Here is a 21,718-nt window from a genome sequence, read left to right on the forward strand (position 1 = left end):
CGCTGTGCATTGCATGCCACACCAGCAGGCGGCGGTAGAATTTCGACTTTTAAAAAAATGCATTGACCAATCACAGTGAACCCCGGAGTACTAAAGCGTACTTCCGGTCTGATCTCTGTTTACTGTTTCCATGACTACCGTCACACTTTTCTGTTCAAATGGAGCGTCTTTTGCGCGCACAATGTCCATTACTTTCACAGTGTCACAACCCAAAGTGACGCCGTGGCGGCGCACGTTTGGTGTGACACGCATGCAGCAAGCACACCGCATGTCATGTGATAAGAATTAACCAATCAGCTCTGCTGACCTGCTTCTCCAGCAGCAACATGCTACCCGGCGCCCAGAGCTTGCCGGTGTCTCGGCAAACATCAGCCCACTCCCCCGGTCCAGCCCCCTGTGCAACCAAAAACTCAGTTTTCCTTCTCCACACGTAAACGCGAAAACGGCCTTTTGAAAAGTCTACTGCCCAGAAGGCCTTTTTTTTTAGAAAATATTTGTTTTTAAGGACCAAAAACGGCGTTTAGGTGTGGATGACAGGCCCAAACACATAGGCAAGTATTGCGTTCCGGCCGTTTGCGTTTACGTGTGGACATGGTCTTAGTTTGCCACAACAAGACAGACACTTATTTCTTTCTGCACCTGCCTTTCCAATCCTGTATCCTGTATATCAGTGGTGCATGTGTGTGCTTGGTGTCAAAGCGCAACGCTACCTGCTCGGTGAGGAAGGAGGGCTTATAGGCTCCGTCGGTGGACGTGTTGCCGGTGCCTCTCATGGATTTCATGTGGGACACGGCCATGCGCAGGATGGTCAGTTTGTCGGGTTTCCTGGCGAGGGCGCTGCAGGTGGGCACCATGTCCGACAGCTCGGTGATGTACTGCGTCATTTTGTTGCGTCGGCGCCGCTCGATCTCACTGTGGTTCTCTCTGAAACAGAGAGGAGCAGTTAGATGCATCCAGATACGATGCATCGGATCAGCATCTCTCTCCATCACCACCCAACAAGTCACAGCAGGCTACGTCGGTGTTCCTGGAGTGTGAGTGTGATTTGTTTCAGTCTTGCAGTGAAACGCTAACAGGAGGGTTTTTACCACAGCGTCTGACAACATCTGTAATAAACTGTCATCAACGCTGGAGAAACAAGTGAATGGAATTGCACGTCGACTGCTCGCTTTCACACTGACATGTAGCTGTTGGTTTTTTTTCTCTCTGAGGGAAAATTACATGTTTACAACACACGGCAGCCAGCCGTGTCAAATCTGACCTTACTGACTGAAGGCACGTTCACTCATATGGCAAGAGAAGAAGGCTTTTACACTGCAAAAACTCAAAATCTTTCCAAGAATATCTGTCTTATTTCTTGTCAAAATGTCTCATTTTAGTCAAAACTAATCTCTTTCCACTTAAAATAAGACTCATCACCTAAAAATGAACATTTTCACTTGTTTCAAACAAATTTACACTTGAAATAAGCAGAAAAACCTTCCAGTGAAAGCAAGTTTTCATAATAAGGAAGAAAAACTTGCTCCACTATCAGATTTTTCTACTTATTTCAAGTGAAAATATGCTTGAAAGAAGTAAAAAGTGCCTAAAAACAAGCTACTTTTTATGTGATGAGTCTTATTTTTAGTATAATGAGATTTGTTTTGACTAGAAATAAGACAAATATTCTTAGTAAGATATTTGAGTTTTTGCAGTGTAGAGATGCCTTCTCTACTGCGCCTGCTGATAATCAAAACAGACTATTTCCACTGATGTCTAAAGTTGCAAATTATTAAATTATCTCAATACTGCAGCTTTTAGGGTGATGCTCTTTTCTCGTGCCAAAAAAAAATGAATTTGAAGTCCAGAAGAGTACATGTTTCTCCTCCAATGTTATTTTTTTTTATCGAGGAGGAAGAATCAAACAACGCTCTATCTTGTAGCCGTGTCCCCAGCTCCGTCAGGCAGGACGCAGCAGGTTCAGCTGCAGGTTTCACGGCTGTCGACACAGATCTGGCCTGTGCTCATGTGACATCACGACAGCATCACTGGGTGTGTTTAGACTCAAACAACCCCGCTGTTCCTGAAGGAAGGAGGGAACAGCTGCATTTCTAGTTTGGTGGTCGATGGTCGATGGAATCTTTGCTATATGTAAACAAACGTTTTTCTTTTCTTTTTTTTTCTTCTCTCCTTTGTGTGTGTTTTGTATTTTTGTGTTTTGTGATGTGCTATATGTGATATTCTCTTGTGTCCAAAACAAATTTCTCCTGAAGGAAACAATAAAAATGCAACTAACAACCAACTAACCTGTTGACTAAACTCCCTCATCACAGGCTGGTTTGATAGAAATGTTCATATTGATCACAAACGCTAACCAGCAAATAAATCAGTTCTAATTAACCAATATACAGTATATAAACCTTTTTTTTTTTTTTGAGATTGTATTTGTAACTTGTTGTGTTATTGTAACAGGACAGTTATTCTGTCTTTGCCTCCTAATTATGTAGAACTACCTGCATGTTCATGCTAAAACCAGCAGCAAACTTGTAAGAGGCTGGATTGTTCTCTTTTCTGAATAAAGGCTCACACTTATATTGATCAATTTTTTTTAAAGGGATAGTTCAACATTTTGGCAAATTGGCCCATTGCCATAATTCCTATAGTTTTAGCAGTAGGTTTGTTACCTTTAATTGTCTGTGCAAGCTATTTTTAGATCGGCAGAGCAGAGCCGTGAGCTGCTCAGAGCTACACTACGGAGGCTAATGGGATTTCTTGGTTTCCCTCATCAAACTCATCAAATACACAATCCAACAACTCCAAAACGCTCTGGTGGACAAGTTGTGACCTGCACATTCACCACGCTACGAGATAATAACAGAACGTTACGAGACAGAGTTGTTTTCGAGACAAATGCAGAGACTGCTTGCCAGAAAATCAGCGGTTTTGCATGAATTTGCCTCGAAAACAACTCTGTCTCGTAACGTTCTGTTGTTAGCTTGTAGCGTGGTGAATGTGCAGGTCACAACTTGTCCACCAGAGCGTTTTGGAGTTGTTGGATTGTGTATTTGATGAGTTATGATGAGGGAAACCAAGAAATCCCATTAGCCTCCATAGCGTAGCTCTGAGCTGCTCGCGGCTCTGCTCCGCTGTTCTAAAAATATCTTGCACCTATAGGGATTATGGCAAGGGGCCAATTTGCCAAAATGTTGAACTATCCCTTTAAAGAAGCCTTGTTAGGGTTTGTATTTTTATTATTATGTCTCAGAACAGGTTTGAGGTGTGCGGGTTGTGCAGCCTGTCGGTCCCTGAGTCAGTGGAACATCCTGTGCGGCCCCAGCTGGCTAGGCCTACCTGGCGTATCTCTCCTTATCTCCACCAGGAATCTGATCATCATCATACCTGCGGAGAAGAGAGGACACAGCATGTAAAGCCATGAAGATCCCTACAGAGCAGCTTCACCCTCCACACTCAGCACATCCAATGGTTTTCATGTGTTGATTAATGCGTGACGGTCGATGGTTTAAAGTTTGATGACAACGAAATGAGAAAAAAAACTGAACGGGTAGGTGGTCAGTGTCAGTGATAGAGAGTGAGGACATGATTTAACTATGTTTTCCTCACACTTTATTTTTCAGAACTGCTCTTCTCAGATAATTTCATCACATTAACTAACAAACTTAAACAGCTTGAGACGAGGTGTCATCACTAGACTCAGAGCAAACTCAGGCCTATGTTATTTCACTGATATATGATTTAGCATAATGCTATCTTAGATACAAACTGGTTTATATAAATACAGTTTATGTACAATCTGTCTGACTGTCAAACTGGGGGGAAGAAATATGTATTTCAATATCGGGAGCAAATGAATAAAACCTAACCTTGATTGAACATATATTTAAAATATTTCACATTTTTTTTATTTTTTGACATTTCAATCAGGTGATTGGCTTCAGAAATTCACTCTGTATTGAATTCAAAGGTGAAATTAACCTAAAACTATATTTTAATTGTTCAAATTCATTTTAAAAAAAATGAACTGCTTCAGTTCAGACACCAAAATTGTGGACAGAATCATGATTTATTTTTCTTGGTAGTGCAGTTGTCTGTAATGGGATTATGTGTATCTTGGTGTCTGGATTTAATCGGAATCAGACAAGAATTTGAGCAATTTACATACCGTCCTTCCGCTAAACACCCCTAAAATATTTTGGACTGGGTATAAATGAATACAGAAGATAACACAAATAATATGTGTGTTGTTTATATTATAGTTGTTATAGGAACTTCTCTACAAGAAATGTGCTTTACAACAAATAAATGATTCTGGGAAACAGCAGTGACCCATCTAATCTATTCATAGGGAGTGTGTGTACCATGGTAAACCCTTCTTAAACCCTTTCCCCAGTGCAAACACCCAGCGGTCCTGTACTGTACATGTACTGCTGCTGTCCATTATTAAGGCTTGCAGTTCTTCCTGTGTTCAGCAGAGGGCACCTCCTCCTCCAAACCAGCCACCACTTCAAATTAGCCAGAAACAAAATCCACTGCCATGTCGCCAGCCTCAGACACAAAGCACTTACTGTACATCCTACATACGCGCACACACTCCACAATGTGAGAAGAAAAGCAAAAAACAAGTTGAGATAAATTAAAGGTGAGAGGACAGTTGTGATGAAGTGACAGACTTGAGTCTCTTTTTGAAAGAAGTAAACACAACAGAGCTGAATTTTGATGGAGGCAAATCAAAAGTCATGAGGTCAATGTTACAAACATAGGATATCTGCAGGGTTCCATTTTTAATTTACCCTTTTAATCTAACATAAACATGTTTCTGTTTGACAGGGCCATGCACAGTATTCGCTCAGTTTTTACATTTCTGTTAATCGATCATACCCACTGATTCCCAGAGACAGGAACTGTGTGATCCTCTAACACATTTCAGACAGGGTCAGTCACTCCTACCTGCTGTCATTGTTCTCACCTTGAAAATTTGCTAGGTCCCTCTCCGTCTTCATCGTCAAAGTCCATTCTGAGGAACAAGCACAGGAAACACAGTTACTAACTCTCTTACACTGAGAGCAGACAGAGCTCTCTCATGACCACTGTACATACAGTGAGGAAAATAAGTATTTGATCCCCTGCTGATTTTTGCTCTTATTTCACTTGATCAAATGTAAATTAATTTAGAACTTTTATGATTATATTGTTTCCGGGTGTTTTGTTGATATTTTGTCTATCTCTGTTAGAATAAACTAACCATAAAAACAATATATATATTTACATATACACATATACATATATCCATATCCATCCATATATGATTTAATCATTTCATTTCATATGAATTTGTTAGTAATTAAAGGGACAACGAGGAGTTTCTCCGTCGGCAGAACGAAAAATTCCGCGACAATAAAAAAGTCTCATATTAATGTGAATGAATCTACGCTACCCACACTTGTTAATGGGCCCATTTTCGATAAATATATCATTTTGTCTCTATCGTTATTTTGTTATTATTAGTGGTGGTGGAAATGCTGGTCGAGCCGACCAACATTTCTTTACTTTCGGTTTTGCGGCGAGTCATGAGAATAACGCCGCCGAATCGCCGTTTATAGTGGAAACTACGACGGTATGTGATCGTCTTCGAACCTCTGACTTTAATTCTTGATGAATGAAAACATGAGTCTGTCTTGCGCCGGTCAAAGAATTTCACGGTGCGCGGAGGCTCATAAATGTAGTGTGAAAACACTTTGCTTTCCAAAACTCCTCGTTGTCCCTTTAATGCAAACACCTATGGACTGGTGTTGAAAATTAGCACTTGTGCTAAACACAATCAAGCAAAGCATCTGGTCTGTCCACTGGAACAGTCTCAATGTATTTGTGATGTCCATATCAAATAAATAAACTTAACATAACATAACATAATTGGTTTGTAAGGGTAACATAACATTGCGTGGGGAGAAAAAGGGGGAAAAAATACACCTGTGCACTACTGACATATAAAGTAAATTTTGTGAACCAAAGTGGAATAAAGAAAAAGTATAAAAAGAGTCTGTGTGTGTGACAGGAGAACAGATGAAAACAGAGAGCAGCAGTTCAGGAGCAGGCGTGCATGAAAGTGAACAGCATGGTGGTATTATGGGGCTTTACAGCATTTTGAAATAATCAGTCGTTGCTTAGCAGAACAGTGTCGACTCTGTAGGGAGAGCAGAGTCAGTGGGCTGCAGTACTGTCTCAATGGACTGTTGGCTTGTACAGGAACTGGAGTGCCAACCTGATAGTCATGATAACAGAGAGGAGTGACGGAGATGGAGAGGGGCAGATAACATGAAGGTGTTCCTACAGCTACAGTAAAAAAGACTTTAAAGGCTCCTGAACCTGATTGTAGGAGAAGGATAGCGATGAGCAGCCAGCAGCGAGGTTTCACTGTCTTTGCCTCTGTTGTTTCCTCTAAAACCAGTTTTGTTGTAGTTGTGTTTTCTCCAGAGAAGCCATCATGAAGCTATTTGTTGAGATGTTCATGTTAATTCATGTTTCCATAACTAGGTGACCTGGAGAGCTGCTGTCAACTTCACTCCAGAGTGAAGATTTGAAACTCTCTCCATGTTTTTGATAGACCAGTAAAACCAGAGATATGACAGTTTTGATAGTACAAGAATATTTATCTGAGCATAAAAGTGAGACAGGATGGGCGTTGCATTGCTTTCAATATTATATTCATCAAATTTTACAAAATGGAAAAAAAGTGTTCAAATCATAAAGTAGGTTAAAGTGAAAAAAATAATCGTCAGATCATAGAGGTTGTGGTCACAGAAGTTGTGCTGAAAGGAGAACATGAGTATGGTAAACTTTTTCTTTTTTTATGTGGTATATAAAGACAAAATCAAAAGTATTCAGTAATGGTCAAAATCAGCTGAGAAGGATTGTATAGGACTCTTAAAGGGATAGTTCAACAAATAAGCAAATTCACCTATTGCCATAATCCCTATAGTTTTAGGAGTAGGTCTGTTACCTTTAATTGCCGGTGCAAGCTGTTTTTAGAACGGCGGAGCAGAGCCACAAGCTCTTTCCCTTTCCCTATCAAACTCATCAAATACACAATCCAACAACTCCAAAACACTCATGGGCAAGTTGTGACCTGAACATTCACCACACTATAGTAGTTCTGAGTATTTGCTGTGTTGTGTTTGGAGTTGTTGGATTGTGTATTTAGTTTGATAAGGGAAAGACGAAAGTACCGTGCGTCTCCGTTGTGTTAGCTGAGCAGCTTGCGTCTCTGCCCCGCCGATCTAAAAACAGCTTGCACCGACAATTAAAGGTAATGAACCTACTCCTAAGACTACAGGGATTATGGTGATAAAAGAATTTGCCAAAATGTTGAACTATCCCTTTAAGAGCTGCACTGCACAGAACACTGTCAATGTAAATAAGAAGCAGAACAAGGGGAAACAGAGATGGCCAACAGTTTGTTTTGCTCTACTTATATGTTCTCACTGCTGTTGCTATGGCTGTGGTTTTGATTTGGGTCGTGGTTAGGGGTTTTGTTCGCCTCAGTCTAAGGTTTTAGTGTTGATTTAATATAACTTTTCTTTTCTCTCTTTTGCATAAAAAGAGGAAGAGGCAGTTCAGCCTTGACTCACAGCAGTAGCATCAGCACGGCTCCAGCTACATGAGCAATGACTGCACCACATGCACAGACAGGGCCTCACTCACCACCACTGTGTCTGAATAACAGTCCAGTGTTCAGCTCTTATTTAGACCTTTACAGGGGACTTGATGTTAGTTTCAGGTCTGGTTTCACCTCAGACAGAGTTATTATTAAACACTCATCATTCTACATGCTTTTATCCTGAGCTCAGCTGTTACTGTGTCCACCCTCAGCCTTCTCTCAGGCTTTTGATTGGTTGATTTGTTTATTTAAGTGTCATTGGACCTGGATCTCCTCCTTGAAAAACCAGTTCAACATATCACACTCAGACATCCAAGAGAAGTCAGGGTTCTTCACCTGAACATGTATTTCCTCAGTTCATTACACAGAGGGCACTGAAACAGAAAGTGAAATTCATCCTCCATAATATCGAGGTCACACAGAGCACGTATACGCTGCTCTTCATGCTCACACAAGTAGACAGAGAGAAAAACAGTCACGTGTACACTGTATATTGGAGAAAAACAAGGTAGTCAAGAGAAATCCAGCTCATCACTGCGCCCACATGATTTCACAACATGAACAAATCCAAGAAACCAAGTTAAAGGCATACTTCAACCAAAATGCATAATTCACCAATTTTCTACTCAGCGTCATGCCAAGGAAGGGTTTGGGAAACTTTGAGAGTCATCAAAACGCTTTTAGAGTTCCAGGGGGGTCCGGTTGGCAACGGATTTTCATATAATGGTGGTGGATAGAGTTCACTTGGAATTCTCCAAAACACACACTATGAAACATCCAGATACCTCCATACTGTATGTAATGTCCGTCTTGTATTGAAGCCCCGAAATGCGAAATTGTTCCGAAAAAAATTTAATAAGTCTATATTTCAAGCTTGTTTGTAGCGGAAGCTTCTCGAAGCTCCTCTTCCCAGTTCGTCAAATTTGGACGAACCAGGTTCCGTCCTCTTCCCAGTTCGTCCAAATTTGACGCAATTTTGCATTTCGGGGCTTCAATACAAGACGGACATTACATACGAGCAGCATGGAGGTATTTGGATGTTTTTTGGTGTGTCTTTTTGTTACAAAGACAGTTGGTATCCATTTGCAACCGTTATATGGACATGCACTGCTACGCCGAGACCCCCTGTAACTCAGAGAAGCCACGGAGGACTCTGAAACTTCTCCCAGCCCTTAGTCCACATGAGGGTGAGTAGATAATGAATTTTTCAAAATTTTCAATTTTGGGTTAAGTATTCCTTTAACTTCACTAGATCTTGTGCAGAGAGCCGAGGCAGAGCAGACTGTCAGCATCAGCTCTGTCCACACAACTGCACACACACATGTACACACACACAGGGCCGGCTGAATGAATAAATCAACAATGGTGTAGATGTGTACATGAGGTCCCTGTTGTCTCCCTGAGCTGCCTACATCCAGGCCTGGATTATTTATTTATGTCTATGTGTTTGTGTAGGCCTATTGCCTGTGTATGGGTTAAGTGCATTGCATTGGCCCCTGATTTACAAGGTACTTAGGCTCATGTTCAACAACCCCCCCACCCCTCTACCCCCCCTCACACACACAAATACACACAACAAGCTCTTTTCTGTCTCGTTCCTTTAATGCCGTTTCCACACGAGTGCAGAACTGACACTGATTTGATTCTTTGAGCTCTGCAGCTGCAACACTTCTACTTTTCTACTTTCTTTTCTCCACTGAGATAAAGTTCATCTACACCACTTCTTATAAGATGAAGGAGTTTGAAACCATCCCCACTGATTTCATCATTCAGAACAGACAGAGATTGTTAGGATCTCCTCCCCCGGTTGCTCGGTAGCAGACAAAAGCACTGACAAGATACATTTACAATTAGCAATGATACATTAACGTTAAATCAGCCCTCTTAGGCCTGTTGGAGCTCATCTGTGTCCAAATGAAGGAGATCAATTGCTCCGTGACCACTAGAGCTTAACTTGACGTCTTTTCTTCTAGGAGGACATTTGGAGACATTTTTTTTTACCAGTGTCTGTCTTAGCTGTGTCAGTTCCTGTGGAGGACACTGTCTAGTCCACGTGGTCTACAAAGTCTTTGTCCCGCGTCCACCATGTGGACCGGAACAGAGCTTTTGGTAAATGAGATGGTCTAGTGTTCGCTTCGTTTCCTGAGGCCCTACCCCAAAGCCTGGCCTTTGTTGCCCGGCAACCTAAACAGCTGCAGCTCGTTCAGATGATTACTCACAGGGAGTTTTAGATGGTCGCATTCACAAACAACTTTAAGGGCGTATTCACACCAGGCTCGTTTGGTCCGCCTGAAACGGACTTTTCCTCTGGTGCGGACTTTTTGGGGAGGTGTGAATACAAACCAGCGGACTCTGGTGCGGATCAAACAAGTGGACCGAGACCACCTCTGCAGCTGGGTCTCAGTTCACTTGTTTGATCCGCACCAGAGTCCCAAACGAACCCTGGTGCAATTCTCGTACAGTGTGAATGCAAACCGAAACTTTCCCGAACCAAATGCAAAATCCAAACGCCTTTTTGGATTCAACAGGCTTCCGTTGTCAGAAAATGTGGAAATGATCAACAATGAGTCGTGGGTCGACATGGATCACAGACAGACCTTGATATTTGGTCAGAGGAAAACATTTATCAGACGCTGGAGAGGATCGCACCCGTCACCGTTAAAGGGATAGTAGCATTTTTTTTAAAAGTGGGGTTGTATGATCTACAAATAGCCCCTAAGTACTTTAAAGTAACATTGCGGAGTTTTTCGGCCTTAAAATAATGTTTCCAGACTCATTGCAATGGTAGAAAAATGGTTAATAGGATGAATGGTGCTGCCGCCGCAGCCTGAGCCGGGTCGCGTCGGCTGAAACTGCACTATGTAACTTCCCTGCACGGGTACGAGTCACCACCCCCCCTCCTCCCCCCTCCCCTCTGCGTCGAGGGAGAGACGTGGTGGGTAAAAGCGAAACTACGGTTCTCCTCCGGTCGTCGTCGCCGTTGTCGCCGCCGCCGCCGCCCCCCCACCCCACACACCCCCTCCTCCCCTCCCCCGACCACCCGCCACACAGTCTCCTTGCAAACATGTGGGAAATACTGTCGTTTATTAATGGGAATAAACGCTGGATGCGCTCGCTGTTAAGTTTCGTTTTCGTTTTTCCCCCCAGACGATAGCGCTTCTCAACCAGATGGTGGAAGCACTGCGCTGAAACTCCGCAATGTTGCTTTAATTGCAGTAGAAGACTCTCTGCACTCCTCCCGTTAGCAATGCCAGCCCATAGCCCTGCCCAGAGATTTACAACATACAGTGTTGTGAACAGACCCAAAGAAACGGCCTATTTTTGCGGCCTAAAAGAGGTTTTACCTGAAAAAAAATACACAGTTCCATTGTTGGCTATAATATAATTTTTTCCAGCCCCTCAAAGTGCAGGAAAAACGCAGTTTTTATTTGGAGCTAACCAACTGCTGATCGGCGGGCGCTAACCCTGGGCGGAGGGATACGTGAGTTGGTTAGGTCCAAATAAAAACTGCATTTTTCCTGCACTTTGAGGGGCTGGAAAAAAAAATATTATAGCGAACAATGGAACTGTGTCTTTTTTTTCACATAAAACCTCTTTTAGGCCGCGAAAATAGGCCGTTTCTTTGGGTCCATTCACAACAATGTAGTATGTTGTAAATCTCTGGGCAGGGCTATGGGCTGGCGTTGCTAACGGGAGGAGTGTAGAGAGTCTTCTACTGCAATTAAAGTACTTAGGGGCTATTTGTAGATCATACAACCCCACTTTAAAAAAAATGCTACTATCCCTTTAAGGATGCACATTCTTAATAGTTTTTTTAACTGATAACAGAAAGTCGTTATCCGATTAATAACCGTTAACAGAAATAAATGTGACTAGGCTTCTGCCGATCGGCAACGCAGCATCCTGAGAGAATGATTATGTTTTAAACTTTTTTGTTTTGTTTTTTGCTGTGCCGTCCTTTTTTTCTTTCTTTTAGCGCACCATCCTTCCGACGCACATGCAGACGTGTGTGTGTTTGTTGTCTGACCGTCCTTCACGGGGACGGCTGCATAACGGCCACATAGCCTCCAAGTGATGAATAAGCACAGGACAGGTGCAACTGGAAAAAGGGCAGCAAGAAACGCATCCATGACCTCCATTGTGTAGCTACTTTTTGTGGAAGATCCCGCTGATAATTTTTATCCAATGATTGAGCGACTGTGGGACACAAGTGCTTTTGTTTACAAAGTTGATCCACTTATGAAAAAATGCAATGTGAATACAAACCGCACCAAGTAAAATAAAATTTAGTCTGCACCAAAGCAAGTGAACTATCGGACTTTCCTGGTGTGAATACGCCCTAAATTACAACATGAATAAAAACACAAAGAACATGTAGATAGAAAATTATATTTGGTTTGATTAGAGTTTTTTTTCCATCACCTCCATCTCCACGCATTAATACATTGTGCGTTTCTGATCAGTTCTCGACCGTCTACAGTCATGTCTTCTGTTGTCTCTAGTGGGTGCTGTCACAACCAATCAGAGGGTCTGATAATGAGGCTCAGTCTGTACTGGCTGTGTACCCACACAGCATAGAGGCACAACTGATTTATAACCTGTGTCCTGATCAGCTGCATCCTCTGAGGTGAGGTCCATGACCATGAAGGCCAGACTGAAATGAGATTTATACTAGGGGTGTGCATTGGCACTGCCCTCACGATTCAATTCGATTACGATTCAGCAGGTAACGATTCGATTCGATCCGATTTTCCGATGCATTGCGATGCATCAAAATTCTACTGCACGCAACACGGCAAATTTTTCATCAGTCATGAGATATTGAACAACAGATTTTATCGGCTGCTATGTGTTTATTATCACTCTCCTGTATCTTTGACATAAATGTCATTAAATAAAATAAAATTGAATGGTAGGCCTACAGGGTATTGGATATGGCATTTTCAAACCTGAAAAAGAAAACATAAATCACTTCTAGGGCTGCCCCCCAAAATTAGCCGACCAAAATTTCATTGGTCGATTGGTCGCGGGAAAAAACAAACAAACCTTTGGAGCCCTGTCTTGTCAATATTAAAGCAGAAGTGAGTGATCCGGTCGTTTTCGCTAATGCTGCGTTCCAGGCAGGCTTTTGAAATCGTAAATTACAGCTTCAAGTCACAACTTACGACTTTGTAGCGTTCCAGGCAACCCACTCGTGTTTTTCCGACCTGTTTTACCGGTGAAAGTCACTATAACGGCCACTCGTAACTTCCGACCGGTGAACTCGTACCAGATCGAACTGGTACCACTTCACGGTCGGAAAAATACGAGTTTCCTTGAACGCACCATAACAGTCCTCGTCGCTACGTCACCACATTCACGGCGTTCCTTGGCTGCACACACAGCCCTGCATGCCGTTCTCTCTCCTCATTGGATAAAAACTGTAGGATACGATAAATGTTTTCTCCTCGGCTCAGAGCAGAGCAGAGTGACTGACAGACCCGTGTTTCAGTCCAAACACTCTATGTAAGTGATTGCTGTCGGAAGATATAACTATTTAAGACTTATATTAACACAAATATATCACTCACTTCTGCTTTAACTCAAAATCAATATGACTTAATATGAAAAACTATGGGGCTTTTATTTTGAAGGGCCAGATACAGGAAGTCGTGACACTTTTTGTTGTTGTTTTTTTTTTACAAGGCACGGCAGGCCTCTCTCAAGGGGGCAGTTGTCGGTCTGAGAAGTGAAGCTCACTTCCGCGTTCAAAAAGCTGCAATCCCCTCGGCTGTCGCTGGGGGCTGGCTCCAGGGAGCAACTCCAATCGAGCCCCATGTTAAAATAGCCGATTTTACAGCTTAAAAAAACATATTTACAGCCTGGTACATTTTATTTTTTTGGTCTCAATCGATAGTTTCTACCCCCGCACACACTCTGAGGGGGGTGAATTTTTTTTAAACTCTACCGTTTTACTATTATTAGGTTTAAAGCTCTGGCCAATTAGGGAGCAGAACCGTTGAGTGACAGGTCCGGCGACCGCTGCTACGAGCCAGTGGGCGGGCTCTCGGCCGGCCAACGGCCGCACCGCTCCAAATATGGCAAGTAGAATCCAACATGGCGCGGTTCAAACCCCCGTAGTAGCGGCACAAAATAGACTCCCCCAAACCAATGGGTGACGTCACGGACGCTACGTCCATTCTTTTTACAGTCTATGGCCTCTCTGCATCAGAGACCCCCGTCTACAGCCTGAGCTCAGTCACTCCCCCTCCTCTACTGTGTTTATTGGTGATAAACGGGCATGCTGATACTGCCTGTAACGGTAAAACCCGACCGGCTTGTTGAATCTCCGACCCAACACGGCCGGACTCATGAGCGTTAATTAATTAATACTCAACCTGACCGCCGGTGAAAAAAAAAAAAAAAGTAAAAAGAAAGCCAGCGGCAACACTGCTACTGCTGGTGCTGCTGCTTAGCATGTAGCTACAGGCTGCGCATGTCGTTGCTCCGGAAATACCCCCGGAGGTAATTGAAACTTCACAACTTTATTTGAGGCCAGAAAATAAACACATAATCGATTATGGCACGTTGCTGCATCGATGCTGAATCGTGCATGTCCCGCATTGCAATGCATCGCCGAATCGATTATTGTCGACACCCCTAATTTATACCATGCCTCACCAGCCATTAGCTGACCAGAATTTGAGGCAAAAAGTAAGTAAGTAACTTAGCATTAGTAACTCCCTGACTAAAATGTTAGTGGACTGGATCCTTTGGAGGATGCAGCCCCTGAATTCAGACACAGCTAGGGATGTCACCACTTGTTTTCACAATTAATCACGTCATGATTAAATGCAGTCACTTTCCAAAAAAGATTATGCCGGAACCATATAGATACATGTAAGCGCCAAATAAAGGTAAATATATACTGCGTTCAATTACGTTAATGTGAATTTACCTAATGTAACATTGAATTGGTAGGAATTTAAATGTTAGCATGGCCTTTGTAATGAAAAACTATTAAAATAAACTAAAACATTTGAAGACAATGACTTGAATATTTCAAACATTTCCCCTCGGGGATGAATAATTGGTCCTATATTAAAGCGACACTAAGGAACTTTTCAACCTTCATAAAATATTTTCATAACTTTTGTGATGATACATCGACTTACAACAAGTTGAATGACACCTCTGTCATGGCCTGAGGGGGTCTGTATCTCTTTCTCTGGCACTAAGCAGCTTTGAGGAGCATGGTAGGAACCCTGCTCTCACGCTAGTGTTCATGGGAAATGGAGTCTTCCTTCACTTTCACTTTTGCGAGTCACAACAAGGAGGGAGCAGGCAAAACAGCACTTTAGCAATGGATTATGTTTGTGTTTTCACTTTGAAATGATCCACTGGAAACAGAAACTTAGTTTTGATGTCTTTTGTTAATTTTAATGCAGGATATTTACAGTGCTTCACGCTAGTGTTCATGGGAAATTGAGTCTTCCTTCAGGCAAAACACTACCGCTTTGGTCCACAGGCGCCGCCAAACTCAACCAAAACTGAAAGTTCTTTAGTACTGCTTTAATAGATACTAAATTATTTTGTGTAAATAATTACTAATGTAATTATATTTTGACGATATTTGATTTTACACATTTATAGTGTGTTGTAATTCATGCATAATAATTGTGATTATTTCTCTGACAATAATTGTACTAGAAAAATCTATAATTGCAGTTGCAGACACAGATAATTTGATTTGCTAATTTTGAATTAGGAATTAAAAACAGTTCAACAGCCACTTACAATATTTGCTATATTCTGCAGTGTAATGTAATGATGGGCCGGGCCCAGTGTTTCCCCTACGTTCATTCAGCAGTGGTGCTACCGAAAAGGTTTCACACGCTCATTAATATCCCCAGGCTACTGATGACATTATCTTTTAACTGTTTTGAGTTTTGCCCAAACTCCTTCCTCTTCTAAATGAAAAGCAGCAGCTGCTTTAGCGGCCAGGACAGTGAGAAACAAGGCAGCAGCAGAAAAGCGACAGGCTGATTTCTCCAGGAGCAGACACAAACACAAATCGCTTAGAAAATCCTTCCCCAGAGAACGACCGCAACTCACAACCACAGAAAGTTCTAATCACTCCCACTACAAGCCAAACAGATCAAAGCGGTTTCCTGCTCCTTCGTTATTATGGTTTGGAGCTTTTACCTATAAAAATAAGGGAAACTAATCAAGGTGTGTTCCTTTCATGGGCTGTAACCCATATTATACTAGATGTCTTTATTGATTGGCATTAGGGATGTCACGATTACAGATTTTCTAGGTACGATTATTGTCAAAGAAATAATCACGGTATTACGATTATCATGATTATTATGCATCAATTAATTTCAAACACTATTAAATCAAATATAGTCAAAATATAATTGCATTACTAATTATTTCCACAAAGTATCTATTAAAATATGACCAATTATTAAAGTGTTTGAAATATATAAGTCATTAATTGTCATCTATACCAAATGTTTAAGTTAATTTTAATCTTTTTTTTTTTTTTTTTTTACGAATGACACTGACTCTAGCATTTCCTACCAATTCAATGTTACGTATGGACCAGTATCTGAGCATTTACCTTTACTTTGGTGCACATCTGCCAATATGGTTCCGACATCATCCTTTTTTGGAAAGTGACGGTATTTAGGAATCTTTACGATCAATTAATTGTGGTGTTGAATACCGCGATTAATTGTGAAAACAAGTAATTGTGACATCCCTAATTGGCATACTGTATACAATTAGCTTAGGTTGTGCTGATACTGAATGTGTGGAGGACTTGGTGAAATTCTAAACAAGAAAAAAAAACGCAAAGTTATGAAAATTAGTAGTGTTTTGTTTTCTTATGTCCATCATGACTTTTTTTTGTTGTAGCCCTGTCTGAAGTGTCCTCCATCAGTCTTTGTTGTCTGCTCAGCTCTGGAAGATGTTAAACTACAAAGAAAGACTGTTCATTGTTAATCACAATCACAAACATGCACTTGTCGAACGTCTTCATTCTGCAAACTAATGCAAGTTTCCAGTAAATCCAAACACTCATTCATCAGCAGGTTGAGTGATGGAGAAAAGACACACAACAGTAGAAAGACACAGGAGACAGCACGAGATATATTAGAGTGCATGAAGAGAAAAAAATGATGTTGTCAGAATAAAGACATGATTCAGAGGAACAAGCAGCAGCTAACCCTATCTGATGAATGTCTAACTGTTTGTGACTCCTCTGTGCAGGATTTCACCTGCAGCAGAATGTTAACGCACCGCAACAAAAAAGAGACATGGGAACATCACAATACTATTCTATGTCATTATATTATAGACGATTGGTATTGGTGCTATTCAACATGCAAGACTGCAACCTTGTAAATTATTATTACTAATATTTACAGGGACTGAATGCAAGCCTAGCTTTCATCAGGATTACCTTCATTTAATATGAGTTCAAGAGAAAGACATTCATCAAACCCAATGCAATACATACCAGGCAGCATTTAATTCACACAAGTCATCATGAAAATGATGAGTTAAAGGCCTCATGCTGTGCACTTTTCTCTGGGTTTATTTACCTGCTGATATCCCTAACAAGATGTATCATTGGTTTTGAGTACCTGTGATCTGCTTTCTGTTTATACTGCCCCTTTCTGTTGCCTCTTTCTGGAGCTCTAGCAGGCACAGGTCATTTGGCCAATCAGAAGAGAGAATGAGAACCTCTCCTCTGATTGGCTGACTGTTTTTGAGTGGCGTGTGGTCGGGCCGATCACAGGCAAGTAACTGAAACCTAAGCTGCATTCATAAAATTGAAAAAAAAAAACTGGTCACGGTGGGCGGAGTTACCTTGTGTGTGACATCACAGAAAGGAGGAAGTGCTATCTGCTCGTCTTAAAGAGAATGTTCCTACAAATGGGCGGTGTGTGTTTCTCCGTTTATGACCAGTTTGATGCATGGGGCAGTATATACGTGGCCCAGAGACCTCCCCAAGCACCAAAAAATAACCACAATCACATTTTTCATGCCATGGGGCCTTTAAAAGAAAATAACTTTGAAGAAATTGATAAATCTTTTGATTTACATTCAGTTACTGAGAGACGAGCAGTTGATTTAATGTAGGATGTTTTACAGTTTATTTCTGTGGTGGTGAAAGTCACCAGTCTCATTACTGAATAAAAGAACCCTGGTTAATAAATAACCTGCACCGCGATGAGATCTAACATTAGTGTCGACACAACTCCTACAAGGTCATTTCCAAAAAGCACAAGTTATTTGGAGGCTGATGATTTTGGAACAGACCGAGCACAGTGAGGATGAGTCAGAAGACAGGTTGAAGCAAATGAATCCAATGTATTAGACCCCCATGTGTCTGTAGAAGAGCCCAGTATTTGGGTGCCATAACAGCCAGGTTGTTGTTCTCCATTAACTAATTAAGCATCTGTTAAATCATCTCAATAAAAGCTTGTTGCTTTTTGCACAAGACATGAATGACTGACTTTTTGTTCAGTCATTCATGTTATTATAAACTGTAACAAAGTGTGACTGGTGACCCCTCACCAACCTGCATCAGCCTATGGTGTTGTTTTAAGACCATGCTGTAAAAAAAAAAGTCATTAGTGGAGGGTTAGTTAGTTTCCACAGCAGCTCAGCAGAGACAGTACTCACCCTCCTGATCTCCTCTTGCCCCCGCGGCCCGGCACAGTTCCGCCCATCCTCACCTGGCCAGCACCGACTGCTCCCGGCATCCCCACTGTCCCCGGCAACTCACTGCCCATCTCTGCAGGAGGACACAGCAACAGAGGAGAGCAGAGGGTTAGCTTCCATTTGACTGTGTGACTAAATGTCACTATTACATTTTTCATTGTTTTTCTATTTTGTATTCAGGGGCTTTTTATTAAAGAATTTTCCTCTTGATTTATGATTTATAAAATAAAATGTTTATAAACTGTTTATAAATCCTTTATAAGGGTAATCTGATTATGAAGTGATACTTTATTAAAAGAATAGTTCACTCAAAATTCAAATTTCACTCATTATCTACTCACTCTCGCGAGATTTGCGCCGGACCAGGAAGAGGAGCTTCCGCTGCAAACAAGCTTGAAATATAGACTTATTTAATTTTTTTCAGAACAATTTCTCATGTTGGGGCTTCAATACAAGACGGACATTACATACAAGCAGCATGGAGGTATTTGGATGTTTTTTGGTGTGTCTTTTTGTTACGAAGAAAAGTGGTATCCATTTGCAACCGTCATATGGACATGCAGTGCTGCACAGAGCCCTGCTGTAACTCCGAGAAGCCACGGAGGACTCTGAAACTTCTCCCAGCCCTTAGTCGACATGAGGGTGAGTAGATAATAAAATTTGGATTTTGGGTGAACTATCCCTTTAATGAGGGATGTCAGAGACTGATCAGCAGCAAGAATGAAAGCAATACAAAACTGAACCAGTGCAACACAGAAACAAATTCAAAGGATCAAGGAGTACAGACAAACTGACACATGGTAAAATCCATGTGGTCACATACCATTGAAAGACCTTGTATATTCCCTCCATTGGGTTATATTACCCATGAGGAAGATGCATGATAATGAGCTTCAGAGACGCTGTACAACACCAAGAGGACCCACTTCCTGGTGTGATCACCAGTGTGTGTGGGTGGAGTGAATGCTGTTGTCATCACTGTCCTCAACACAGTGGCTCTGTGATTATAACAACCAATCAGACAGGCAGCTCAATCTGCTGAAGTGTGACACAGCCATCTAGAGAATTAAGACAATATGTTTGTCTCCCAACTCTCTTCTCTTCTATACAATACCTGTGTGCAAAGTCAGCATTCCTTTTTTTCAGTGTAGTGAGTCGCACTGACCACAGGTAACTCAATGGGTTTTTCTTGCATAACTGTATTAAACTTCTGTTTTTAATTAACAGATAATTTATGTGTCAAAATGCAGACATCAAACCATTCAAAACCTGAAAAGTTTAATAGAAAACATATATAAATAGATTTCAAAACAACTAGGATTGTGTCTATTTAGTTTTTTTCCAGTTCTACACACACATATCTGAGCAGCCAAACAGGACATGGTCTCTCTCTGCTGCTCAAGATGACACACTCCTATAGGGGTGGGTAAGGCTGGACAGTATAAACCGTATAGACAGTACGTCAGTGTGAGTTAGCACTATGGTATGGATTTTGACTTTACTGTGTGACCAGTAGAGCAGCGCTAAAGTAGTACACACTGTATGGAGTTTGCATGTTCTCCAGACCACACACCGATCTGCAGCACGGGTGTAAGGAAATATCAATACACTGAAATATCGTGATTTTTCGTTTCGCAATACTGTATCGATATTCAAAAGCACTGAATCGATATTTTATGAACAATTTACATGCAAACATTTACGGCGGTGGTTCTTTTAAAACTCTGACTGCTGGTTGGCAGCAGACATTCAGCCACTGACTCCTCTGCTCCAATGAAACAATGAGATCTCAGAGAGTACAGGTCTGTGGCTCATTGCATGCTAACTTAGCACAGTAAAAAAATTGCTATCATCTTGCTTAGTATCACAATATAGCATTCTTGACAATACGCACTCCTAATCATCAGTAATGGTTTTGTGCCCGTACATCTTTGAATGCTTCAGAGACTCAGGATGTGTAGCCAGCATCATCACTGTTAGTGGATGAAGGATTCATCGTATTTCAACAATGTAGACCGCATTGATCAGTGGACTGGATGTTGTCTCAGTAGGGCTGTTCGATTTTGCCCAAAATTAAAATCTCCATTTTCTTCTCTCAAAAATCGATTTCCGATTACGATTACGATTTTTTTGTTAAATGACAAACTATTTTGTGTGCTGTTTGTGTCTTTTTAAATGGACCTAGAGTCTAATTTAAAAAAAAAAATCAATCTATCTATTTTTTATTCAAAACTTTGTTTCACAATACAAAAGTTTTTCAAAATAATATGCAATATATAAAGCATATCTATCTATCTATCTATCTATCTATCTATCTATCTATCTATCTATCTATCTATCTATCTAAAAACGTGACGTCAACTGACTGCCTTCCACTGATTGGTCAGAGCGTTGTCACCGGAAGAGTCGCAAGCGCAACGTCCGACCATTATGTCCGTCACTACCGAATCAATACCGCTCATTTTACAGTAAAAACACACCGACGAACTGTTGTTATTCTGTCACCTGAGTTAAATGTCTGCTTTGTGGAAAACCACGCAGTCCGTAATCGAGATGACACGGCTGTAGCCGCTGTTATATGACGACCCCGCCCCCGCTGAAAAACTCAGCTGTAACTTAGACCTAATCCTTGTCATATCACACCGCTGTGATATGACGGCCGAGTCGAGCCGAGCCGAACCGAGCAGACCTGTAACTGTGTAGTGGAAAAGGGCTGTTGGTCTTTTCGGCAACGAAATCCTCGCTGGTCATAGCAGAATGCCGACATGCTTGTTTACAGTGTGTGGGGAGAGCAGTGGGAGAGCGTGATGAGAGGAAGGAGGCGGCAGTCATTACGGTAATTCAGCGCAGCGCAGATTCATGAACGGGGGTTTACCGTAATTACCCTAGTTAGAGTAAAAAATCGATTTTTAGAATTTCACGTTTTTAACATCGTCCTAGGCAAATAATCGCGATTACGATTTTAAATCGATTAATCGAACAGCCCTATGTCTCAGCATAATTATTACTGTAAACCTTCTGTCTTAAAGGCACAGTTCAACATTCTTGCAAATTTGCGTATCACCATATTCCCTATAGTCATAGCAGTAGGTTCATTACCTTTAATTATCGCTGCATGTTATTTTGAGATCAGCGGGGCAGAGACGGGAGCTGCTCAATGAACACAATGGAGGTGAATGGTACAGGTCCCCTGTCCCTCATCAAACTCATCAAATACTCATGTAACATTACTGACTGAGTTTTTTTTCAAGGCAATTGCACTGCCGGAACTACATTCCAGCTGCTGGGTGGAGTGATTTTAAAAGCGCAAGTAGTTCCGTGTATTTGCTTCATGTGTCGTAATGTTAC

General features: G+C 41.5%; 1 protein-coding gene across 1 annotated transcript in view; it reads right to left on the reverse strand.

Moving 5' to 3' along the window:
* arnt2 (aryl-hydrocarbon receptor nuclear translocator 2) overlaps positions 1-21,718 on the reverse strand; it is a 108,627-nt gene that overhangs the window by 78,863 nt on the left and 8,046 nt on the right. The window contains exons 2-4 of the mRNA XM_083995467.1: positions 18,332-18,443; positions 4,964-5,011; positions 711-924 (exon numbers count right to left, since the gene is read on the reverse strand). Of these exons, the coding sequence (XP_083851593.1) occupies positions 711-924; positions 4,964-5,011; positions 18,332-18,443 (374 nt within the window). The remainder of the gene's footprint in view (positions 1-710; positions 925-4,963; positions 5,012-18,331; positions 18,444-21,718) is intronic.

The sequence above is a fragment of the Trachurus trachurus genome (genome assembly GCF_905171665.1).
Source record: "Trachurus trachurus genome assembly, chromosome: 3".
Taxonomy (NCBI): Eukaryota; Metazoa; Chordata; class Actinopteri; order Carangiformes; family Carangidae; genus Trachurus; species Trachurus trachurus.